The sequence below is a fragment of the Bos javanicus genome, chromosome 6 (assembly GCF_032452875.1).
Source record: "Bos javanicus breed banteng chromosome 6, ARS-OSU_banteng_1.0, whole genome shotgun sequence".
Taxonomy (NCBI): domain Eukaryota; kingdom Metazoa; phylum Chordata; class Mammalia; order Artiodactyla; family Bovidae; genus Bos; species Bos javanicus.
The window spans coordinates 103,673,903-103,700,675 of NC_083873.1; the positions used below are offsets into that span (position 1 = coordinate 103,673,903).

Sequence of the window (26,773 nt, forward strand, 5' to 3'; positions counted from 1 at the left end):
AGCTTATTTCCACTAGAATATAGATAGGAATCCTTCCTGCCTCCTTCATAGCTGTATCTCTAGCTTCTAGAATGGTACTGGCCCATAGTCCATACTCAGTGAATATTTGATGAGTCAGACAATGAATATTCCCTGAGAAAGGGCTTCTGGGCTCTCATAAGTTTCAGAAATGCTCCCCATTTATTCTCTTCTTGAATATTCTTAATGCACATTGTCATGTAAAAATCTGTCTTGCAGCCAATAAACCTATTTATTGTTTATGAATTCAGTTTTTCTTTACTGATATAAATGTCAGCTTCCCTATGTTTGATTACAAGCAAGAGACTCACTCCAGAGCTTGGCTTAAGCTAAACAAAGCAGCTTTCCTTTAGTGATAGAGACGTGTATTCAGGGATCCATGAATACATCCGTGCCATGCCAGGAAGTCTTCCTGTGCTCATCCCTGCCTTTCTCTCTGAGCCAGCCCTGCCCTCCTCCTACCCTTGACCTGCATTCTCTATTTCCGTAGTCCCTGCAGTAGAATACAACAGCCCACACTTTGTCTGGGTGGACATCTGTTCCAAAGACCAGTCAGATGTCCTTTGCTGTCACTTGGACTCAGTCCCTCCTCCTGGCTCAGCTCAGCATCTGTTAGATGCCCAGCCCTGGACCGGCCATCTGTGATCTGTGGCCATGTGGCGTGAACATGGCTGCTTCCAAGGTTACTGGTTGGATACGGGGAGGGTATTTGCTAAAAAATGTAAGACAGTTCTGAGAACTGGAGGGTGTTATGGATGGATTGATGGCTCAGTAGGTGTTCAGTGTCATCCTTTAGCCTTGGTGCTCCTTGCAGCCTCCTTGGAGGAGGACTGTGATGATGGAGATTATGAATTTGGGAGGTTGTTGAGTAACAGGGCTGACTGTATTTCCCAAAGTTTTACCGCTAGTAGTAGAATTACCGGGCCAAAGATACTGAAGCACAACTCTTGATACGGATTGGTTTTCCAAGCAGGTGCAAATTGGTTGTGCCAATCTTCCTGTCACTTGTTAGGAAAGAGCATCATTTTGATGCTTATTCACTAGCGTTGAGCAGCATATTCTAAAGTGTACAGTACTGAGGTTTCCATCTGAATTACTTTGATTACACATAAGACCAAATAGTGTTTATCTTTATTTGTTAGCCAACTAAAAAAAGTTGTCTAAAAATTCTGAGTGCCTTTTTTTGCTTTATTGCTTTTATTTTAATCTTTTTAAACTGTAAAATGAAGCATGCAGAAAACCACAGAAGAAAAAATGTGACTTTATGAATTACAAGATTCCCCTTTCCAGGTGAGAAATAGAACTTTGCCCCAAACAAAGACCTCCGTGATGAACTTCTCATGGGCCCCTACTGTAGTCACAACTCCCTCCTCTGCCCAGAAGCAACTCCTGGCGATATTCTTCAAATAAGAGGTTTTGAAAAAAGAAACTTTTGTTTAGTTTGTTGCAGATATGTTCACCATGTTGGTTGTTTCCTTTTTATTTTGAATTTTTAAGACTTAACTTATAGAAATTTTCCATTTAAAATGAGTCAACTCTATCATGATTTGGACAAAAGCGAATCTGAGACAGCTTTACCCCCATCCACCCACTCACCAGAACCAGTTCTAAGGCATATTTATCAATTCTGCCAATTCATTATTTCTGCTTTTATATTTGTATTGTTTACTTCTAATTTCTGGTGAATTTCCAGACTGAGTGACTGAACTGAACTGATCGTAGAAGTTTACTCAATCGATATGTTTCTCCTCTCTTTCCAAAAATAACAAAGCATCTAAGGCTATGAATTTACCTTTCACTGTGGTTTTACCTGTTCATTGTTGTTCGGTTGCTAAGTTGTGTCCAACCCTCTGCCATCCCATGAACTCCAGCACACCAGGCTTCCCTGTCCTTCACTATCTCCCAGGGCTTGCTCAAACTCATGTCCATTGAGTCAGTGAAGTCATCCAGCCATCTCATCTTCTGTCACCCACTTCTCCTGCCCTCAGTCTTTCCCAGCATCAGGGTCTTTTCCAGTGAGTTGGCTCTTTTCAGCACATGCTGTGGGTGTGGAAGGTGAAATAATGGTCCCTTGTTCTCGGGCCCCTTGATGGCACTAGGAGCAGTCCTCTCCCCGCATGCCCTGCTCCCCCACCTCTGACTGCACAGTAAATCCTGTCATTTCAGCTTTTCACATTCTCACTCCCTCTCCTTCCCCGCAGCTCCTACCCTGGTTCAGAGCCTCACCTCACCTGTCCCTTTGGCCTTCAGCATCTTCCAACTCGCTTCCATGTCTCTCTGCTGTTCTGCACACCCATCCTTCCAGAAGAGTCCTTCTGGGACAAAAAAGTCTGATCGTGTCATTCCCTTGCTTTAAAAGCACGTGTTTTACTAGACAATAGTGATGGCTGTACAACATCCTGAATGCGCTAAATGCCACTGAAATGTACACTTTAAGATGGTTACGATGCTGAATTTTGTTTTGTATATTTTACCAGAATGAAAAAGCCTGAGGGAATTTTCTTAAAAGCACATGATCTTTTTGCTTCTGACACAGGACATTTTGTAGCACATCTAATGTCCTTTTATCCTTCCTTCTGTCTGTGCCGTGCACGCCCCTCCCTCTCAGCCCAGGTAGCTCCCCTCCCCTTCCCTCTTCCCTCCCTTTCCCCCTCCCCTCCCCCTCATCCTCCCTGTCCCCTTCTTCCTCTTCCCCTTCCTCTTCCTGCTCTTTCAGACTCAACTGTCACGTGGCCTTCCCTGGAGGCCCCCTTTGACCCTTATCCCCACCCCCAGGCTAGCTTAGATGCCCCTGATGTGAATTCTGATGGCACCCTTCCATCTTGGTTGTTACCACTCTGTGCTGTGCTTATTGATTTACCGGCAAGACGTGTTCTTTTTTTTCTTAAATGCATTTTTTGCTCTCTTTTTATCTTGAAACAGGAGTCAATTCCTTCCAGGTCTACATGGCTTACAAGGATCTCTACCAAATGTCTGATAGCCAGGTAGGTCCTCGTACACCCTCCACCTCCCCGGGGCAGGAATAGACCTGCCTTGTCAGGAAGGCAGCGCAGGGCAGGGGAGATGTCAGAGCAGGCCGGGGAGGGCCCTGGGTTCAAGTCCTGGTTCTGACACTGAACTGTCAGTCATCACCCTGTATTCCTTTCCGGCTATAGTGGCATAGAGCGGGGACCCCCTGCATGGTGATTCCCAAACTCAGCTCGTCCTCAGCCTCATGTAAAGACCTCACTAAAAATACAGACTCTTAGATTCCATCAGAGATGCTCAGGGCTAGACTTCAGGAATCTGTATGTCCCGAAAGCTCTGCAGCTGATTCTGGGGCTCAAGCGAGTTTGGGGACCATTTCCTTAGGTCTCTGACTTGAAGCAGAGCCCTGGCTGTTCCTCCAGCCACGTGCGAGTCACGTCCTTTCTCAGTTTTCTCATCTATACAGCATGATCACTGCTGGCCCTGTCAACCTCAAACAATTGTTATGTGGATGAGTTGAGTCAAGGAAGATAGTGTTCTGAGGAGTACAGATGTAGCGGGTTACAATTTATTGGGCCCTGGGCCTTCTTTCACTACTAGGACCCCTGGTTTGATTTTGTTATTATCGCTCTGCCTTCTGCTTGTTAAAAAGGTGGGGCAGTTTGGTGGCAAAGGAAATGAATGCTGGAGCCAGACTGCTTGACAGGAAGCCCCAACTTTGCTGTGTAGCCTGGGGCTAGATTTCCTAACCTCTCTGTGCTTTAGGCTCTTAATGGCACTTACCACTAAGAGAGGTTGTCGAGGATTAAATGATTCCGTACAAGTAAAGCTCTAGGGCAGCGCCTGGCACACAGCAAGCGCCATTCGGGTATTAATAAGCAGATTGTCATGATCACCATGGGGTTTCATGTGCAATGGAGGAAGCGTCCATGTGTTCCCTTTCAAAATAGACACTTGGAGTTACAGGATATAACTTAGCCCCGGATGTCCTGGAAACCTTTGATGCAACCATCAAAGGCATCCTAAAGGCTAAAAGTTCATTCAGTTTCATGGAAAAAGTAGTGTGTGTTTCTCTAGCATAGTTGACATTTTCATCTGTTTCATTCGAATGTCTGTTTCACTGAAGCCCTGGTTAGAAATGGAGCTGAGCAGATTCAGGGTATGGGTCCTCAAAAGTGCTCGATAACTCCATATGCCTCCACCGCCTGTTGTCTACCCCTAAAAGCACACATCCTGGGTGAAGGAGGTCTTATATGCAAAGAGGACAAAGTTGAGATTGGCAAAGGGAGGGAACATGTGGCTTTGTCCTCACCAGATACAACTGTCTGACTACAGATCCTTTGTGGGTTGGAAGAGGGTGGTGGGCAGTGTGGGCAGGACCTGGATTGGCTAAATCAGGTGATGCTTGGCAGGATATATGTGATCTGGGCATTAGAGTTATTAAAGGACTTGGTCCCCCCTATTTCACTGTGACTTGTAAGATGACATGGGTTGGAATTTTTGTAGAGATGTACACGTTTCCTGTGGTTGTTGGTGGTTGCAATACAGGCTCAGTGTGTTTAATTATACAATTTCAGTAAACTTCTCAGCTGCACTTGTGCCCATCAACAACTGCATACTTTAAAGAAGCAAAGCCACAAAGAAAGTGAAAGGCCCGCATGGGTGTACTTGTGGGCATAATCATGCCTTGGTGGGACTTTTATCAGTTATGCCCACCACTGCCACCCCCCCACCCACCTTAACTTCCTGCTTTTGGATCTGGAGGGTGTAGGGCTAAGGGAAGATCTTTTCCCGTGCTCACTTGTTGGACAGCGTGTTCCATTGATGTCGATGGAGCATCCCGGCAGGTGGATGACTGTATGTGTGAGCAATAAGGCCAGTCTTTGCAAATGCTCATGCTGTGATATTTTTATCTGACCCCAACCCCCGTTTATCTCTCCTTAGCTCTATGAAGCCTTCACCTTCCTTAAGGGGCTGGGAGCTGTGATCCTGGTCCATGCAGAAAATGGCGATTTGATAGCTCAGGTGAGTGGTCTGAATTCCCAGCCTTTCTACCTCAGTCTCCTTCTCCTTGTTGTAAAGGCTATGAGAAGAGGGGATGGAAGCACTAATCAGCCAGGTCACTAGGCAGTGAAGGGTCAAGCCAAGAACTGGATGGCATGTCAGACCTGAGTGTGAGTCACTCATACACTGTCTGCATTGTGGCCTTTGGCAGGCCATAGTACCTCTTGGATTGCAGTTTTCTCACCTGTATAATAGGGGTAACATGACTGCCCTGTGAACCATGGAGAGTTTGCATGTGCAATAAATGAAGATCCGAAAGAAAATGCATTTGGCACACCTAGGGGACCCCAGAGGCAACAGACGTGGAAACTGGAGTTGCCCGTCCTCCAGTGATTTGGGAGCTTTGGGAGCGGGGATAGCGGACAGAGCGCAGGCTAGGAGCAGAGTTCTAGCCCAGCCTCCTCTGTCTCCTGGCCCTCTGACATGGGGCAGGGAGCTCTACCCCAGGAAAGCTCCTGTTCTTTATCTGAGGGTCAGTGATATTGTGTATGCAAAGCTCAGTGTTGGACATGTAGCAGATGGGGTCGTGCAAATTTTTGGATAGAGCGAGACTTGAACTCATTTGGATCATTCTGGCCATAGGGTGGAGAATTTGATGGGAATGGAATAAAGTCAGGTTGACCGGTTAGGATTTACTCATAGGAAATGAAGAGAGGATACAGAGGGGGTGGAAGGGGCAAGAGTACGGTGGAGGAGGAGCACTCTCTGCAAGACTCATGATAGATTGGATGGGGAGGAAGAGGACGAAATCAAGAAGGGTCACGTCGTCTCCTTCGGGGGAAGGGCTGGGTTAATCATGATGCCACAAATCAAGATAGAAGATTTGGATGCGCCCAGTGAAAGTAATTAATGCCACGCTAAGTAGTGTATGTGTGTGCTTAGTCACTCACGACTCTCAGCGAACCATTGGACTGTAGCCTGCCAGGCTCCTCTGTCCATGGGATTTTTCAGGCAAGAATACTGGAGTGGATTGCCATTTCCTCCTCCAGTGGATCTTTCTGACCCAGTGATCGAACCCACATCTCCTGTGGGTTCACTATGAGTCGGACACAACTGAGCGACTTTCACTTTCATGGTAAAACTCTACTTCTGTACACCAAAACTTGTTTCAGTTCTCGTGGCTGCATAACAATCCCCCGCCATCCCAGATTTAGCATTCTCAAACAATAAACTTCTTCTGTGTCACGGTCCTGTGGGTCGAGAGTCCAGGTGTGGCCTTCCTGGGTCTTTGACCTTGGGATCTTTCACAGGCTGCCATGAAGCTGTTGGGTCTGGCTGCAGTTGTCTCATGGCTGGTGTGGGACAGAATTCCTTTCCAGCATTGCTCAGAGCGTTGTTGCTAAGATTTAGTTCCTCACAAGCTATCAGACCGATGGCCTCTATTCTTTGCTGGGTGTTAGACAGAGGCCCCCTTGGCTCCCTGACACATGGGCAGCTACATCATGGTGGCGGCTTCCTTCCAAGTGAGGGAGAAAGAGACCTCATTTGACCTCACTCAATCCTAGGTCTGTGAGATTTATCCCTATGGCTTCCTGAAGCACAGTGTTTTCTTTTTCATCATGGTGTAGAATTACACAGCAGAAATAGATCACAATTTGTTCTCCAGTTGATAGTTTATTTATTTATTTATTTTTCTATTTATGTTTGTTCAGTGTGTCTGACTCTTTGGGACCCCATGGACTATATCCCGCTGGACTTCTATGTCCATGGAATGCTCCAGGCCAGAATACTGGAGTTGGGTTGCTTTTCCCTTCTCCAGGGGATCTTCCCAACCCATGGATGGAACCTGGGTCTCCCGCATTGCAGGCAGATTCTTTACTGTCTGAGCCACCAGGGAAGCCCCTGATAGATATTTGGATCGTTTTAAATTTGGGACTCTTGTATGTAAAGTTTTCTTGAACATTCTTGTTTAGTCTGTTGTTAAACATGTGTTCGCATTTCTGTTGGTAAATACCTGGGAGTAGCACTCCTGGGTGGTTGGGTACATATATTTAGCTTTTGTAGTTACTGTTACCCACTTTTCCAGGGTGCGCCAACCTGTCGTCTCATCAAACGTGTGCGAGACGTTGAGTTTGGAACCTCAATACTTTAAAAAATTATTTATTTATTTATGGCTGTGCTGGATCCATGTTGCTGTGCATGGACTTCCTCTAGTTGTGGCGAGTGGGGTCTACTTTCTAGCTGTGACTTGCAGGCTTCTCACTGCGGTGGTTTAGCTCGTTGCGGAGCACAGGCTTCAGTAGTTGCAGCACATGGGCTCAGTAATTGTGGCTCCTGGGCTCTGAGCGCAGGCTCAGGAGTTGTGGTACACAGTCTTAGTTGCTCCATGGCCTGTGGGATCTTCCCAAACCCGCATCAAACCCGTGTCTCTGCATTGCCAGGCAGATTTTTTTTTTTTAACCTCTGAGCCACCAGGGGAGCCTCTGGAGCCCCAGTTCCTAAATGGGGCTTTTTTGCTTTCTTTGCTGCCATTGTGTGTGTGTGTGTGTGTGTGTGTGTGTGTGTGTGTGTGTGTGTGTTGGCCTCACCATGCAACATCTAGAATTGAAGTTCTCCAGAAAGAAAAGAAAGATAGTGGTAAGTCTTGAGATCCCATGAACTGTAGCCTGCCAGGCTCCTCTGTCCATGGGATTCTCCAGGCAAGAATACTGGAGTGGGTTGCCATTTCCTTCTCCAGGGGAGCTTCCCGACCCAGGAATTGAACCCAGGTCTCCTGCATTGCAGGTAGATGCTTTACCAACAGCTATGCAGAAAGCCCAGCCAGGGATCAAACCTGGTCCTTGTGCATTGGAAGTACAGAGTCTTAACCACTAGACCACCAGGGAAATCTCTTGCTACTGATTTAAGATTGAGTTTTCTCAGCTCCAGTAAATATGTTACCTTTTGTACACCTGCTTCCCCAGTTCCAAAACATTTTTGACATCTCCGCATTCTTTCGGTTCTTGGGTACCATTTCTATCACTCTAGTGGAGTTTCATGATGGAGTGACAATAATGGGAGTATTCAGCCATGATAGTTAACTAGAAACCCTTCTCTAGCCTTTTGTGATCCGTTCCCACCACGCCCCCTTATTTCATCTTTTGTCTTCCCTCCCTTTTTCTCCTCTTTCCTTCCTTCCAACAGAAATAGTAACTGATGTTTAAACAGTCTTTCACAGGGATGTCTCCGTATCGTAAATCTTTTTGTAAACAGTTTAAAAAATGCCTTGTAAACATCATCTTCAATAGCTGACATTATCTCGTTCTGTACTTAAATCCACCCCAGCTGTTGGATCTTGAAAACATTTCCATTTATGTTCTTATAATAAACTCAAGCTTAATAACCATAAATGCAGAGTTGAAAATTACGATTTTTTTTTATTGTTGATAGGGTCTGGGGCTTCTCATAGGAACGTGTTCCAGAATGATGATACAGAAACTGGAGAAGTTAAAAATAGCAGCAGCACAGCTGACATCTGGGCGATGTGAAGAGATCACTGTTGAGATACTGAAGTATTCCTAAGGAGGGGGCATCTTGAAGCTTTGGAGCCAATGGATTTGCATCTAGGCCATTAGCTCAGGGAACCATTTCATTTCTAAGCTTGAGGTAGAGCTTTCCTGTTAGAAAGATAGGTGCCAGAAAGATGAAGCTATAGTAGAGGGAATGAGAACTGGGTGATGACTCAAGAGCTCTCACTAGACACTATATGCACGACACATATATATATACACTGCAGATTGTATATACATCACCCAGACATTTCTCATCTACCACCTTGGTGATGCATGATAGCAACTCCAGGTGCAGGCGCTGTTATTTCTAGTGTGAACTAGAGAAGGTGAATAAAATAATGCTATTTGCAGCAAGCATGGGTGGACCTAGAGATTATACTAAATGAAATAATGAAGTAAGCCAAAGACAAATATCATATGATAACGGCTTATATGTGGAATCTAAAATTTAAAAATGATGCAAATAAACTTATTTACAAAACAGAAACAGATGCAGAGACATTAGAAAAGACATGTATGGTTACCAAAGGGGAAGGTTGAGGGGGAGGGATAAATTAGGAGTTTGTGGTTAACATATACATTCTATTATATAGAGAACAGATAACCTACAAGGACCTACTTACTGTATAGTACAGGGAACTCTACTCAGTATTTTATAGTAACCTATAAGGAGGAAGAATCTGAAAAGGAATATATTGGGTTGGCCCAAAAGTTCATTCAGTTTTTTCCTTTTGTGTATAACTAAATCACTTTCGGCTATGGGTTTTCCAGTGGTCATGTATAGATGTGAGAGTTGGACTATAAAGAACACTGAGTGCAGAAGAATTGATGCTTTTGAACTGTGGTGTTGGAGAAGACTCTTGAGAGTCCCTTGGATTGTAAGGAGATCCAACCAGTCCAACCAGTCCATCCTAAAGGAGATCAGTCCTGGATGTTCATTGCAAGGACTGATGCTGAAGCTGAAACTCCAATACTTTGGCCACCTGATGCAAAGAGCTGACTCATTTGAAAAGACCCTGATGCTGGAAAAGATTGGGAGCAGGAGGAGAACGGGACGACAGAGGATGACATGGTTCATGGGGTCACTAAGAGTCGGACATGACTGAGCAACTGAACTGAACTGAAAATTACTTTCAGTTCAGTCAGTCACACTGTTGTGTCTGACTGTTTGCGACCGCATGGACTGCAGCATGCCAGGCCTCCCTGTCCATCGCCAACTCCCGGAGCTTGCTCAAACTTAGGTCCATCAAGTCGGTGATGCCATCCAGTCATCTCATCCTCTGTCATCCCCTTCTCCTCCTGCCTTCAATCTTTCCCAGCATCAGGGTCTTTTCTAAGGAGTCATTTATTCCCATCAGGTGGCTAAAGTATTGGAGTTTCAGCTTCAGCATTAATTCTTCCAGTAAATCCCTTTACTCCTCGCCTAAAGCTAACACAACCTTGTAGATCATCTCTACTTCAATTTTTAACAAAAGGAAAGAAGAGAAGACTGAGTCTCACGAGAGTGTGACCAGTGTGCCCAAAGTCACACGCACGCTCAGTTCTGGAAGTGGATGCCCAGTTGAGGATTCTGTGGTTTCCGCATCCATGTCACGCCCACACACCACCTGCTTCCTTCTCTTGTTGGGCAGCAGAGACTTAGAAGTTGGAAGAGTGGAGGGTGGTCTTTGAGGCTCATTTCTTACAACCTTGCTTCCTCTTACTGGTCCTGTGGGGTTGAATAGAGCCCCTGTGGATGGGGACATCGCAAAGGGGGAAGGTGGGCACTGGGAGTGAAGGGGGCAAAGAAGCTGTGGATGTCTCCAGCCATTAGACTCCACACGGTCCAGTCCTCCTGGGCTCAGCTGTCCCATCCGTCTAATGGGTTGGAGGACTGGCCTTTCCTGGCTCTGGCATTCTGCCATCACTGACTCGTTCGTTCTTGTCTTGTAGGAACAGAAGCGGATCTTAGAGATGGGCATCACGGGTCCTGAGGGCCATGCTCTGAGCAGACCTGAAGAGGTAATGGAGCCTCTGCTGGGTGTGACTCTGACATAGCTGAGAGCTTACCCCAATGCTATTCCAGCTGGAACAGCTGGCTAGAGCTCCCGCCCCCGTCCCATTCCCCATATGAGTATCTCGGCACGTGTGGTCTTCTCCAGGGTCTGCCCTGGGTCTCGGGAGCTCTGGGGGCTGCAGATCCATCAGAAGAGTTAGGAAAGGCTCTGCCTCTCCGAGGGCCCAGGAGCTTCCCACCAAGGCCCCAAGGTCACTTCAGAATCCCGACCGAGGACTCGGGGTATTTGACAACAGGAATGTGGAGCCCCATGTCCCAGACACAGCGAGTTCCAAATCACTGCCTCTGCATAGGCCTCCTGTCCGCTATACTGTAAGACTTGACAGATTCCCCCAGGAGTGAGTGATAGGGCGCACCTCGTGTGTGTGTGTGTGTGTGTGTGTGTGTGTGTGTTTAGCAGGGACAGAAGGAAGGCAAGCAGATTGAACATCGGACAGGATGGGCGCCCAGCATTTTCTGATGTCTCATCAGATCACTAGCAGTCTTCCCTGATCTCCGCTTTGGGCTGGCCTGTTTGGAACATGGGACACGACACATGAATACACAGACTCCTTATCCCAAGGATTCCTGAACTGGCCCAGTGCTCCAGACATGAGGTCCATGCCCATGAGCTGGATTCCCAGTCCCTGGTGAGACCAGGAACACACCAGAGATAGTGTTTATAAACCTTTATAGCATGTTACGTTGCCACCAACTCTAGGCATGTGAGCAGCGTGGGGACTCTTCTGGGTGTGGCTGCTTTCCCGGCACGTGGCTGTGGCTTGGGCTTTCTGTCAGCCAAGAGCAGCACAGCCATGTGTGGGCCTCCGACAGATTGGAAATTAAAAATAAGACAATAAAAACATCACTGGTTCTTTTATTCAAGAAGTACTGGTCTAGGGTGTACAGAGAACAAACCTCATAGCAGGTGGTTTCAAATGGTTGTTGAACAAATGAAGGAAGGAATGTATGGGAACCCCTGTGTTCCCTGATATCAGGAATTTTGTAAATAACCACCTCCAAGCATGTGAGTTGGACCAGAGAGAAGGCTGAACACTGAGGAATCGATGCTTTTGAACCGTGGTGCTGGAGAAGACTCTTGGCCAGCAAGGAGATCAAACCAGTCAGTCCTAAAGGAAATCAACCCTGAATATTCATTGGAAGGACTGATGCTGAAGCTCCAATATTTTGGCCACCTGATGCGAAGACCCAACCCATTGGAAAAGATCCTGATGCTGGGAAAGGTTGAAGGCAGGAGGAGAAGAGGGCGACAGAGGAAGAGATGATTGGATGGCATCATGACTCAATGGACATGAGTTTGAGCAAGCTCCAGGAGATGGTGAAGGACCGGGAAGCCTGGTGTGCTGCATGGGGGCGCAGAGAATCAAACATGACTGAGTGAACCACCACCACCAAGCATGTGAGCAGTGTGGGGACCTTTTGATGGCCTGTTCTGCTTAGGTGATCTTCTGACAGAGCATCCAGAGCACTGCCAATCATGCAAATAACAGAGTTCTGCCTTCCAACTCTCTAGCCGAATACATTGCCTTTTTTTTTCCTTTTTAAAAATCGACAGTGTCTTCCTCCCTTGATGCGACAGATTTCCCTCTGACCACACTTCATTAAGGAAAATCAAGGAAGGCTGATCAGGAAGAGCCCTGGGTGCTCAGAGTCGGTGGTGCCCCCACCCCTCCCCTCATGACCTGTGTGTTCGCTGTGTCCGCAGCTGGAGGCCGAGGCTGTGTTCCGGGCCATCACCATCGCGGGCCGGATCAACTGCCCTGTGTACATCACCAAGGTGATGAGTAAGAGCGCGGCGGACATCATCACCCTGGCCAGGAAGAAAGGTACGCAGCCCAGCACCCGGGATCTCCGCTGGGTGTGAGGAAGGGGCGTGTCCAGCAGGTTCAGGTTCACTGGTGGAGCTCTTGCCCAGGACAGAGACCCTCTGCCAGCCAGGTTGAAAAGGGAGCTGGACAGTGGGCAGATGCCAGATGGGTGGTTGGTTTTAGGTTTGATTCCTGGTGTGCCACGGGCCCCAGGTAAGTGGTGTTCTGAGCCTCATTTTCTCCATTTGTAGCTAAGGTGATTATCCCTCCTGTGGGTCACGTGAGACCATGTATTTTAAAGGTCTGTGAAGAGTTCCAAGTTCTCCCCAGGGTTTCACATCAAGGCAGTGATGGAGCTGGGGCTGCATCAGCTTCTGGGTCCTCCCCGCCTTCTTTCTGCTTCTCTCTGGGCCCTTCATCCTGGTTCCCCCATCCAGGGCCTCTCAGTGGGTGCATGCACCCAGGCTCCACTGTGGGACCCACAGAGAGCCTCAGCTGCAGGTTGGGAAGGAGGAAGATGTTGTTCCACCGGCCAGAGGGTCTGGGGGACAGCCCCATGCTGGACATCAGGGGAGTGAGGCAGGAAGTCCGCCTCCAGCTCTAAGACTTGGACATACTACTTACCCTCTGACCTGCTCAATGGCCCTTCCCCAGGAGGCTCAAAGGAGGCATTGAAGGGCATTGCCCAGGCCTTATGATTGAGGCCTACAGCCCCCAACAACTAGCAGGTCAAGAGTGAGGAAGGGCGCCCAGATGAGTCTTCCTTCCCAAAATCAGGGCGAGAGAGATGGACAGAGAGAGAATGACAGATGGACAGAGATGAGAGAGAATGACAGGAGCTCATGTCACACGGAGACAGTGGCTAGACTCTTTGATCCTTGTGGACATTCACCAAGGAGGTTCGCCACTCAGACAAGGTCCACCCCATCCACGCTCTGGGAGTCGTATGAGGTTGATCGGAAGCTCTGGGTCACACGGTGTGGCCAGGTGAAAATCAGCAGGAGCAGCACAGCCCTGACAGCATCCACCACCCTCTGTGCCCAGAGGGCTCCCCCTTCTTACAGGAACCCTTCATGGAAAGTGCAAGTGGCTCTGGTCTTAAAATTCTTTGATGATATATGTTACTGGGTTGACCAAAAAAGTTAGAGTTTTTTTCCATAAGATTTGACAGAAAAATCGAAACGAACTTGTTGGTCAACCCGATATTTCACCTAATGTGTCCAAAATATTCACTCCACATGTAGTCAAGATAAAAGCACTAACAGGATATTTGGCATTATTTTTTCTGTACAATCTTCAAAATCTAGTGTGTGTATCACCCTTTCAGCACGTCTCATTTCAGACCAACCCCAACTCCAAATGCCTGAAAGCCACGATGCGGCTGGTGGTTTTCATATGGAACAGCAGCTTTTTTTTTTTTTAAATTATTTGTGTGGCTGTGTGAGGTCCCAGCTGCATCGTACAAGATCTTCTGTTGTGCGTGAGCTCGCTAGTTGCAGCTCAGCTGTCCTTCTGCAGGTGGGATCTTAGTTCCCCAACCAGGGATTGAATCTGCATCCCTTGCATTGGAAGGCTGATTCTTAACCACTGGGCCACCAGGGAAGTCCGGGAACAGAGGAGTTTTGAACCCCAAATACCTGGTTTTAGTATTTTAAGGGCAAGCTAACGAGTGGAGGTGTTGATAGCGCTCTAGGCCAGCGTAGCTTGCGGAGGACCAACTTTGGGTTAAAGATGAGGAAACTGTGGCTCAGAGCGGTAACAGAAGCTTAGAAGCAGCAGTAAGCATGCTGGCATAACTATGCCTGCAGGCCCTGGAGCTGCCGAGAAATAAGGTGACCACCAGCCGTGGGTGGCTATTTCAGTTTAAATGAAGCAAATTTAAATACAATTTTTAAGTTGGCTCTTTAGTTGCTTCCCTGGTGGCTCAGTGGTAAAGAATTTGCCTGCAAACACTGGAGACTCAGAGACACGGGTTCGATCCCTCGGTCAGGAAGATCCCCTGGAGAAGGGAATGGCATCCTGCTTCCAGTCATGTTGCCAGGAAAATCCCATGGAGGTCTCAAAAGTGTTAGACACCTACCAGGGTCCAGCCCCGGTGGATCCAGGGAATTCGAAGCGGGGACAGCGTCGGCGAGGATCAGGAAACAATTGCTTAATTAAATGTTAATTAAGGATATAAAGAGTAATAGAATAAGGATAGCTCAGTGAGAAAATTTAGTGGAGAAAAGAGGCTGAATAATTCAGCCAGAAGGTGAGAGAAAGAACGACATGGGGAGACCAAGTTTCGGTGAACAAGGCCCTCACTTTATTTTCCAAAGTAGTTTTTATACCTTAAGTTATGCGTAGAGGATAATGGGGGAAGGGGTAAAGTCATACAGTAAGCCAGGCTTTCTTCCTGCAAACTTACCATATGCAAAAGTTTAGGTGATTTGCATCATCTTCTGGCCTGGAGGCCTGTTAACATTTTAAGACCCTTTGTTCAGAAAACTTATTTTTCTCTAAAGGTGATTAGTCAGGCGCCACCCTCCAAAAGCATTAGATAAAGTTGCATTCCTATAGGGCAAAGGTGTGGTGGGCTATAACAAGAAAAAGAATTAACTCAAGGGTCCAAGGTTACAAACATTAAAGCTACTACTTACACCAATTATATCAATCAATACAATGCCAGGGACACAGTAGGTAAGGGATATGGAGACGTAGCAAACATTGGCCCAACAAGTGAAAAACCCTTCACCAATACAATTTCTAATCAATCTTTTAACTGCTCAAAGGAATCTGTATTTAGACAGTTTAGAACATCTCATGCCTCTCACAGTTGGGAGGCTCTGAGCAATCACATGTGGCCAGAAAAACCTATTCAGGCAGGCTAGAGGACTTCCAAAGGAGTTTGTAGGTTGAAACACTATCACACCCAGGAACTTTATTAACTGGAGCTGTAAGTTGACTCTTTTTTCAGAGAGAGGTAGTGGGGGACAGCCCCCCATAAAGTCAGAGGTGTAGGTGAGAGCACAAAGCAGAAAGTAGGCAGAGTCTGGTTTTGGGGGTAGATACTCGAGAATTTCCAGGGGGACTCCTGAGGCTTGATCCCACCTTTGCGTATGCCGAACCTCCTTCCTCATGACCCTTGCCACGGGCGGAGCTCCTCACGCTGGCTCCCGGCAGACACCGCTGAGCGTCTAAACAACAGTGGCATTAGCCCTGTTTCTTGTGCTCTAGGGTCACGTGTGGCTGGTGGCTCCTGCCCCGGACAGCTCGGCACAGAACAGTCCCACCACCACCGTTGGGTGGCACCATCCCAGAGCCAGGCTGCTGGAGACAAAAGCCTCCCTCCCACTTGCCAGCAGTGTGGCCCCGGGCAGATGCCACAGAGCCGTGGGACCAAGTCCCCTTGGCACTTCCTCAGCTGCAGGAATTCTCACTAAGCCTGAGACTTTGCCCGTGGGTTTTTGTTCTGGCAGAAACACCTCTGGCCCCTCCCTGGAAAGTGAGTGCTCAGCAATGAGCCCCCAGCAGTGACTTGGCGGCTGCATACCCTGGTCCCCTTGCTCCGCATGGTGGGACGGCCTTGGGGCTCCTGGAGCCCCCAGGGCACTGAGCTGTGGGCGCCCACGGCCATGACTGGGTGCTCACTCCCCTGTCCTCGGTGTTTCTCTCGGCCTATGTCCCGTCCTCCATGCCCGCCAAGTTGTTTCCTGGAATCACTTCCAGATAAAACGCTTGAACTTGATTTTTCACTTGAATATCTGCTCCTGGCAGAACCTATGCAAGGACAGCACATCAGGTGTCTGTGCCTTGATTGACCATTGTAAACAGATAATGATCAGATCCAAGTGCTGAAAGTGTTGATGGTCCACAGGGTCACTGAGTGGGACAGCGGGTGCTGAGTGCCTGGTGGCCGGGGGTGGGGCCTTTGGGGTGTATGTGGTGAAGCCTGATGGAGAGGACGCCTGATGGAGAGGACGGGTGTGATTTATCCCCAGTCTCATTGTCTGGCCTTTGAGATTCTATTTTCCTGCATCAGAATCTCCCATGAGAGACCATCCACTGTCAACCATACGTGTCTGTTTGCCTCCCAAGGCCCGCTGGTTTTTGGTGAGCCCATTGCTGCCAGTCTGGGGACGGACGGCACCCATTACTGGAGCAAGAACTGGGCCAAGGCGGCGGCCTTCGTGACTTCCCCTCCCTTGAGCCCGGACCCCACCACGCCTGACTACTTGACCTCCCTACTGGCCTGGTGAGAACCCTGGGGTGGCTGGGGTGTTGGGGCTGGGATTGTGGGTGGGGTCACGGGGCTGGGGTTGTGGGTGGGGTCTAGGGGCTGAGCAGGTGGGTCGGGCCTTTGGGCAGGTTGAAGGGCTGGAGATTGCAACTGCCTCAGACGCACTTGGGAGAGGACCTTGGGCGGGGCACTCCGGGAGACCTCAGAACAAAGCTCCAAGTGGTTTACAGCACGCCTTTGGGCCTTTTGGGCTTCCCTGGTATCTCAGATGGTAAAGAATCTGCCTGCAGTGCAGGAGACCCAACTGAATCCCTGGGTCAGGAAGGTCCCCTGAAGAAGGAAAGGGCAACCCACTCCAGTACTCTTGCCTGGAGAATCCCATGGACAGAGGAACCTGGCGGGCTACAGTCCATGGGGTCACGAAGAGTCGGACACATCTGAGCATCTTAACACTTTCAGGCCTTTTAATCAGTAACTGTTCGAGTTTATAGGTCACCTGCCATCCATTCAGCAATATTTAAGCACCTTCTGTGTGCCTGGCACTGCAGTGAAATAGGAAACACACAGAATTAGGAGTGTGAGACCAGGATCCCAACCCTGATGGACTGTGTCACCCTGGCCATGTCAGCTAACCTGTAATGTCTCTGCATCAGTTGGCTCCTCGGCCGAGTGGGGAGAACGCAGTACCTACTGCAGAGCTTGCTGTGAGGTAGTGTAGGCAGAAAGCCTGGAATTCGGTGTTCACAGCAGCCAGTGCATTCTAGTCTGCTTCCTGCACCCAGTAGGCGCACAGGTGCTTCAGTCCCTTCTCTGCTGTCCGCCAGTGTGAGGCAAGAATACGTGAGGTCACAGGAGAAGGCTAAATGGTGAGGGGTGCAAGCCGTTCTGGAAGTGGAGATGCAAGCTTGGAAGGTTTTCTAGAGGAAGTGACATCAGGCCTGGAGCTAGAGGATGCATATGAGTTTGCCTGATGGGTGAGGATAAGAAGGAGCTTCTAATCAGCAGGAACCTTAAGAGGGTGAGGCTGTGTACCCAGCATTGACGCAGCAGCCTATGACTTACATATCCAATCGCTCACTCAGAGTCTCTGCAGCCTGAAGTCTGGTGGGCAGTTCCAAGTCCAAAACAAACCCTTGATCTTCCTCCAGGGAGCTGCTGCCCCCCAAATTTTGCCCATCTCAGGAGGAGGCTGGACATGGACCAAAGGTCCTAGAATCTGGCCATTTCTTCCTCCTTGGCTGCAGCCATCCTGGCTAAAGGACCATCATCTCTCACCTCCCAACTGGCCTTGTTTATTTCCATGTGGCCCCTTCCACACCCTCATCGCATCACAGTCTGTTCTCACCAGATGCTGAGAAATTTTAAAACTTTAATCAGACCAAGCCATCCCTTGGCCAGGAGACCTCCAGGGTTCTTTCCTCTCAAAGTGAAACGCAAGTTCCCACGATGTCCCACAGGGCTGAACCTGATCTGACTTTCATTCCTCACTAACACTGCCTGGCTCTCCCAGGCCCTCCTCTCCCCTCGGTTCCCCTGGTCCAGCCCGCTGGTCTCAAATACCCCAGGCAGGATGGTGCCATAGGGCCTTTGCATTCACTCTACCCCTGCCTAGCACTCTTTTCTTGCTCATCTTCTGATTTGCTCTTTGCTGGAAGATTTCTTCTTAAAGAAGAGTTTGAATCATCTTCTGAAAAATGGCAACCCCAGTGCTACCCCACACACCCTAATACTCATTCTCCTGATAGATACGTTCCTGACTTCTCCACCCCGCACGGGAATGTCAACAAATGCACAGAGACATTTGTCTCTTTCTGCTTGTAGGTGCATCCCCATTGCCTAAGACTATGCTAGACACAGGACCACACAGCTTTGTTGAATAAATGAGTGAATATCACATCTGAAAGTATTTTTGTATGTCTAGATGATTGCTCACATGCCTGGGGCTCTGAACTAGAGGCTGGCCTCTGTCCTCATTGAAAATCACAAAATAACGCTCCACTTATTCCATTGATTTAGATGCCACTTTGGGGCTCATCACATAGTCCAAAAGTATTTTCTCTCCAACGCCTGAGGGACGAAAGAGCAAACCCAGTGAGCTTGTGTCACTTTGTTGCAATCAACAAATCAACAAATAGCGTTTTGTCCCTTGGGCACAGCACAGAAACACCAGCCTTACAGAAGGATGACCTGTGTCAGGTCCCATGTGACATGGCAGGAATACAAGGCCAGGGGCATGACCTTCCTTCCAGCACAAACATCCCTGACTCCATGAGACTCACAGGCACGTCCTGGAGGCTAGGTGTTTGACTCACTTATTTATATATTCATTCATTCATTGGCTGCACTCATTTTTTTTCCTTTTTTTAAACCTTGAGATAAAATTCACATAACCTAAAATTCCTTGAGCACTCAGAAAGAAGAGGTTGGTGAAGGAAGGAGAGAGAAGCAAGGGAGTTAGCATCTTTGACACCGTTTGTCTGGAGCTGAGCGCCAGGCAAGTAGCTCATGGGCTCCTCAGAGTGACCCTGGATGGAAGGTTCTATTCTCTTCTCCGTTTTATGCATGTGGAAAAGAGGAGTGACTTACCTGACCAGGAGGTGGCAGGTCCGGGATTCAAAAGCAGACCTGTTGGATCTGTAAAGTCAAAGGGTTGTTCAGAGGTCTAGTGAGATGCAGAGTGGAAGTAGAGTCACCCTGCTCAGCTTTAGTAGCTTCTGCTCAGCAGGCTTCTGCACGGATGCTGCATCGTGGGGGCACCGTGGACTCTCTCTCCGAGGGGTGAAAACATGCCCACCAAGAGGGAAATGATGCCTTCTGCAGCAACACTGATGGTCCTAGAGATGATCATACTGAGTGAAGTAAGACAGAGAAAAGCGAACATCATATGACACCGAAAGCAGGAACAGATGTAGAATAGATGCTTTCACAACATAGGAAACAAACTTATGGCTACCAAGGGGAAAAGAGGGGGTGAATTGAGAGATTGGGGTTGACATACAGACACTAGTATATATAAAATAGGTAATGATAAGGACCTACTGCATCGCTCAGGGAACTCTACTCCGTACTCTGTAACGACCTATATGGGAAAAGAACCTAAAAAAGGCTGGATATATGTATACGTATAACTGACTCACTTTGCTATACTACAGAAACTCAACGTTGTAAATCAACTATACTCCAAAAATTTTTTTAAAAGGAAAAGAACAGACCAGCGCCCCAGGACCTGTTTTAGGGCAGGAGGAAAAGGCTGACCTGGGGAGCCTTACCCAGAGTCCACACTCATACAGAACCTACTCCTGATGCCCAGGTCTCTTTCCAGTCTTCAACCAGACACCAAAGGCCAATGGACCTTGTGGTGTCACTCAGCAAAGCCTATTGTTGTTGTTCAGTCGCTCAGTTCTGTCTGACTCTTTGGGACACCATGGACTTCCCTGTCCTTCACTATCTCCCAGAGTTTGTGCAAACTCATGTCCATTGAGTCAGTGCTGCCATCCTATGCCTCATCCTCTGTCCATCCTCATCCAACGCCTCATCCTCTGTCACCCCCTTCTCCTCCTGCCTTCAATCTTTCCCAGCATCAGGGTCTTCTCCAATGAGTCAGTTCTTCGCATCAGGTGCCAAAGTATTGGAGTTTCAGCTTCATCATCAGTCCTTCCAATGAATATTCAGGGTTGATTTCCTTTAGGGTCGACTCGTTTGATCTGCTTGCAATCCAGGGAACTCTCACGAGTCTTCTCCAGCACCAGTTTGAAAGCACCAATTCTTTGGCACTCAGCCTTCTTTTGCTCACATCTGTACATGACTACTGGAAAAACCATAGCTTTGACTATGTGGACCTTTGTCGACAAAGTAAAGCCCATAATGTGCCCCGAATCTCACTAGGGTTTGAGTTTCACAGCCTTCTTGGGTGTTTCAGTCAAAGCCTGATCCTCAGCGTGAACTCAGGTCTGAAGCCCACCCTGTTTTGCCTTTACCAGTGGAGACCTGCAAGTCACGGGCAGCAGCCACTGTCCCTACAGCACCGCGCAGAAGGCGGTGGGCAAGGACAACTTCACCCTGATCCCTGAGGGTGTCAACGGGATAGAGGAGCGCATGACCGTGGTCTGGGACAAGGCGGTGGTAAGGCGGTGGCATCTCCCCCTGGAATGTTCTAGAAACACCCTCCTGGCCCTCCTGGCCCATCGAAGCAGTGTGTTAGGCCCCTGGTTCCTAAATTTCCTTTCTTGCTTCGAGGGAGAAGCAGAATGTACCAGGATGGCACATGGAAAACAGGTGGACCCTTAGGAAAGCTTGAGGAAACTTCCCTGGTGGTCCAGTGCTTGGGACTCCAAGCTTCCAATGCAGAGGACACGGGTTCAACCCCTGGTCGGGAAACTAAGATCCCACATGCCTTGAGATGTGGCCAAAAACTTTTCTTTTTAACTTAAAAAATTTTTTTTCATTAAAAAAGAAATCAATGTGAGCCCTGTAGCATCCTCTGCACGTGTAGATGAGACAGCGGCTGTCGTTTAGTTTTTAAGGATGAAGATATTTTGTTTTGAGCCACATTTTAGTCCATGTAAAGATAACTGTAAACCATGTGTGTGTTCGAGGTTAGGGTTGAGAGCAGGGTACAGAGACTTCCTGTTCCATAAGGAATCCCTGGGTCACACCTCGATCACTCACTTGAAAGAGTAGATTTTTATTCTCAATTAAACTTGGGCCCAGTGAAACTGACCAGATATCAGGATGGCCCTCGGGAAAATATTAACACACCTTGGAGTGGTTAATTACATCTCCTCTGCTCTGATGAAGCCAGGCCCCTGGCACTCTTTCAAGGTGGCCTGGTTTCAGCGGGCAGAGGAGAAGAAAATTCTGAAGTCCTTGCAAGGACTCCCATTGGCTGCTTTAGGTGTGTCCTGTCTGCCCCTTCTGAGCCTACTGTGAGCTGCTCTTCTCATCAGCGGATCTCTGCTTCAGGCTACTGGCAAGATGGATGAGAACCAGTTTGTCGCTGTTACCAGCACCAATGCAGCCAAGATCTTTAACCTGTACCCCAGAAAAGGGCGGATTGCCGTGGGCTCGGATGCCGACGTGGTCATCTGGGACCCAGACAAGGTGAAGACCATAACAGCCAAGAGTCACAAGTCGGTAAGTCCTGGTTTATCAGTGACGCTCCTGCCTTGGGTGAACGGGTCTTGCTCTGCAGTCATTTTAGGAGCCTCTGGTTAAAAATGATTTATGAATTCTCTAACTAAAGTGTGATCTGATATCTGGTGTGACTCCGTCATTCTGATTTCTCCTCTGGTTGGAGAGATTGGGAGAGGGGTTTGAAGCAGGCTCAGCTGAACTGTTCTAGCATCTCTCTCTCTCTCTCCTCTCTCTCCCCCTCATTTCTTTCTCCCTCGGTCTCCGGAGTTCCTGGCAGCATTCTCAGCTGACTCTGCTCTTAACTCTATGTGGGTGATATAACCTGAGCCTCATAGAATTCCCCAAGTGAGGAATGCCACTGTGGCATTTAACTGTCCTTCCACTAAGAGACAACAGATCATACAGAGCTGAGTGAGTGCACAGTTGGCTAGTTTTGACTGGAGTTAGTGATTTGCTTCTTGCACCACTTTTTTGACATTTGCAATCCACATTTAGGCTTCAAAAAAATTATAAATTATTGCCTAGCAGGATCACTTCAGGGTGACTCAGGACACAGTAGATGAGCAAATGTTAAAACTGAAAACAAATCATCTGCCTGGGTCCTGGAAGGCAGTGGCCACGAGGAGTCCAAGGCGTAGTATTAACATCTGTTTGTAGAAAATCAATTTGATTATTTCCCTGAAGCCCTGAGTCCACACCTAAAAACCATCACAAACAATAAGGCTGATTCCAAATCAATATAAAGAATCGATACCTTCACTGTGAGATAATTATAGAGCACTTGGAAAAACAGAATGGGAATCAAATTCCTGTTTTAATAATACTCAAAAATGAAGAGTTCCAAAAATGCAATTTCTTCTATGCTAAAAAAAATTCAATAGAATAAAAATATCAGTTCTTTCTAATTTAATCTATAAAGCTGAAGTCATCTTCACATAAAATGTAATGGAGTTGTTTTTTTTAACTAGAAAATCAGAGTTCCTGGATGGAAGATGTGAGAATAGCCAAAACATTTCTGAAAAAAATGAAAGAACCAGTGCTAATCAGCCCCATTATTAACTCATATTATAAAGCTACAATCATCAAGATAGTTTGGTATTCAGTTCAGTTCAGTCGCTTAGTCGTGTCCGACTCTTTGCGACTCCATGAACTGCAGCATGCCAGGCCTCCCTGTCCATCTATTACCAACTCCCAGAGTTTACCCAAATTCATGTCCATTGAGTTGGTGATGCCATCCAGCCATCTCATCCTCTGTCGTCCCCTTCTCCTCCTGCCCTCAATCTTTCCCAACATGGGAGTCTTTTCAAATGAGTCAGCTCTGCGCATCAGGTGGCCAAAGTACTGGAGTTTCAGCTTTAACATCAGTCCTACCAATGAACACTCAGGACTGATCTCCTTTAGGATGGACTGGTTGGATCTCCTTGCAGTCCAAGGGACTCTCAAGAGTCTTTTCCAATACCACAGTTCAAAAGTATCAATTTTTCTGTGCTCAGTCCTCTTTATAATCCAACTCTCACATCCATACATGACCACTGGAAAAACCAGAGCCTTGACTAGATGGACATTTGTTGACAAAGTAATGTCTCTGCTTTTTAATATGCTGTCCAGGTTGGTCATAACTTTCCTTCCAAGGAGTAAGCGTCTTTTAATTTCATGGCTGCAGTCACCATCTGCAGTGATTTTGGAGCCCCCCAAAATAAAGTCTGACACTGTTTCCACTGTTTCCCCATCTATTTCCCATGAAGTGATGGGACCAGATGCCATGATCTTAGTTTTCAGAATGTTGAACTTTAAGCCAACTTTTTCACTCTCCTCTTTCACTTTCATCAGGAGGCTCTTTAGTTCTTCTTCACTTTGTGCCATAAGGGTGGTGTCATCTGCATATCTGAGGTTATTGATATTTTTCCCGGCAGTCATATTCCAGCTTGTGCTTCATCCAGCCCAGCGTTTCTCATGATGAACTCTGCATATAAGTTAAATAAGCAGGGTGACAATATACAGCCTTGATGTACTCCTTTTCCTATTTGGAACCAGTCTGTTGTTCCATGTCCAGTTCTAACTGTTGCTTCCTGACCTGCATACAGGTTTCTCAAGAGGCAGGTCAAGTAGTCTGGTATCCCCATCTCTTTCAGAATTTTCCACAGTTTATTGTGATCCACACAGTTTGGTATTAGAGAAAGAGAAAAGAGAGCCACGCAATAGACTGACCATATACAAGAATTTGATTTCCAACAAAGGAGACAGTTGAAATTAGACAAAGACTGTTATTCAATCAATTGTGTTTGAATACTTAGCTCATAGGGCTAGACCTCTACTGTACTCTCGACTGTAAAACAAATGGAAATGGGTCAAAGACTGAAATAAAATGAAGTTATGAAAGGACTAGAATGATACCCATTTTTAAAAATGATCATTTTGAAGGTGGGAAGACCTAAGCGAGATACAGAACTTAGAAGCTATGAAGGAGAAGACTGGTCTGTTTGGCCACTGACTACATACAAATAAAACCAAGAAAAAAAAAAACCTTTATATTGCAGCAGGTAATAATACTTATTACTTTATATGACATCTAAAGGCAGAAGATGAACAGGAGAAGTATTGGTAATACAAACAAAGGGAGAAAAATTTTTAATGTATTTTAATTTTTATAATTTTTATTTTAAATTATGAAAGTATGGTAACAAGAGACTTGGAAAATACAGAAGAAAGGTTACATATAATTACACTATATATTACAATTACTTTTTAAGTAGATAAATTAAGATTTGTAGTTGGATTTTTAATATCAAACTCTCAAAAATGAATAGAATGAATATACAGAGAAGTAGAAGGATATTGTAGACCTGAAAAGCACTATAAACTATTTCAACATAATTAAGATTTATACAATTTTCACACAACAGTAGGATACAAATTCTATTCAAGCTCTCACAGACAAGAAATTTTTTTAACATTGACTATGTCATTAGAAACCATTAAGGAAAATACTGAAAGCCTAATAGAACAAGGAGCATAAAGCTCAGTGACACGAGAAGAAATACACAAAGCGTTTCTGTTCATTCAAAACCAGACCTGACCTTATGTGTAATTAACCAAATACAAATCATCGTAGTAAAATGTTTTCACCCGCACCAGTGACTGAGATGCAGGGGTTTACGACGACAGAGATGAGGTCTGACAAGGAGGCCAACCGACTGATGGGGTTTCACTGGGAATATAAAACAGTGCTGCCTTTTCAGAGGGCAAATCTAAGTTAAAATCCATTTACGCTTTGGCCCAAACACCATGTCTAGGAAGATGTTCACATATGCCTGTGTGGACACCCATGTGTATTTGTCATGCTTTTTAGCAAAAGCAGGAAAATGACCCTCATGTTTGTCCCTGGAAACTGAATAAGTAAATGATATTATGTCCCTGGCCTGCTGCAGTCCCTGGGGTCGCGAAGAGTCAGACACAACTGAGTGACTGAACTGAACTGATTATGTCCCTGGGGTGGAATCTAGTTCAGCATTTTAAGGAATGTCAAGACACTTTTAGCCCACAAGATGTGCTGACAGGAACATTCTCGGAGGTAGGAAGAAGAACAAAAGTGGAAACTGTGTATGGAGCACCTGGAACATGAGATAGTTGTTCACATACAGAAAATATCTGGGGGCCCAGGACGGAAGCGACGACAGCTCGTGAATAATAGTCGTTTGTATTGAATTTTACTTTGTTCATATAGCACCTTTAAGTAATGCAGCAATTATATTAGCTTCTAAAACTCTGTGTGGTCCAGTGGTTAGGACTCTGCGCTTTCACTGCTGAGGCTGTAGGTTTGATCCGTGGTTGAGGAACCAAGATCCCCCAGGTCATGTTATATGGCCAAAAATAAAAAACTAACAGTAAAAAGCAAAGCCAAAAAAGCCAAAACTCTATGTGGTTGTGAAATACAGAATGTGACATTGTGGGCAATTTATCCTGAGCCTCAGAAGAATTCCCTGGTGGAGGAATGCCAGTGTGAGTCAGGCTTCTCAGTCTGAGAGTGAAGACAGACCTGCTTTTTAAAATGATGTATCTTTTGTACAATTGGAATTTTCACTGTCTACATGACCTGCTTTTTGAATAATCAGAGAGTGTGACTGGTGTTAGTTATATTCACTTTAGGAGTTATGAAAGGAACGCATTATGTTTTAAGGAAATGATTTGTCTTTCAAATTATTTTTTTAAAAGACAGAAAAAATTAAAAAGACCTTCCCCAGTGCTGGAGGGGACTTCATAGACATGAAATCACTACATAGTCCCCTGTTGCCAATGTCGTGTCAATTCATCTGATGCCTTCAGAAAATTATTTGGCAGTCTGCAATGAATGCCTTTCAAAAGCTCATATCCCTGTGACCCAGTAATTTAATTTTAGGAAACCATCTTAAAGAATGTTTTTAAAAATGAGATCCCAAAATGTCCATGTTAGCCAAAGTGGCTGCATTTCCTAACTCCAGGGACCCCATTCACATTCAAGATCCCCAGAGGGTAATAGTTAGATTATATAAAACCACCAGCAACATCAAAGTTTAACAGTGAGGGGCTAATTATACAAATGAAAGAGCGTACAAAGGAATATTTCATGGCACTAAGGTGTTTCCCAGAAAGAATAAACACAGGAAAATGCCCGTGATAGCCTGTGTAGCAGAATCACCATCAGGATGAACAGGGCTCATGCAGAGAAAAGCCTGGGGAGCTGATTAAACCCGGTGGTTCTCGCCCCACAGGCCGTGGAGTACAACATCTTCGAAGGCATGGAGTGCCACGGCTCCCCGCTGGTGGTCATCAGCCAGGGCAAGATCGTCTTCGAGGATGGCAACATCAACGTCAACAAGGGCATGGGCCGCTTCATCCCCAGGAAGCCCTTCCCCGAGTACCTCTACCAGCGTATAAGGATCCGGAACAAGGTGACAGCCCGGGGACTCTGCCCAAGCCTCCCCTTCCTCCTGTGTAGGAGGAGGGAGCTGAGGACTGGGGTCCCCCTGTGCAGGGGAGG

General features: G+C 46.8%; 1 protein-coding gene across 2 annotated transcripts in view; it reads left to right on the top strand.

The window, feature by feature from the left end:
• CRMP1 (collapsin response mediator protein 1) overlaps positions 1-26,773 on the top strand; it is a 66,197-nt gene that overhangs the window by 35,123 nt on the left and 4,301 nt on the right. For both annotated transcript variants that reach the window (XM_061420788.1, XM_061420789.1), the window contains exons 5-12: positions 2,941-3,002; positions 4,930-5,010; positions 10,473-10,541; positions 12,302-12,422; positions 16,482-16,638; positions 20,604-20,745; positions 21,586-21,756; positions 26,505-26,684. In XM_061420788.1, coding sequence (XP_061276772.1) covers positions 2,941-3,002; positions 4,930-5,010; positions 10,473-10,541; positions 12,302-12,422; positions 16,482-16,638; positions 20,604-20,745; positions 21,586-21,756; positions 26,505-26,684 — 983 coding nt within the window. The remainder of the gene's footprint in view (positions 1-2,940; positions 3,003-4,929; positions 5,011-10,472; positions 10,542-12,301; positions 12,423-16,481; positions 16,639-20,603; positions 20,746-21,585; positions 21,757-26,504; positions 26,685-26,773) is intronic.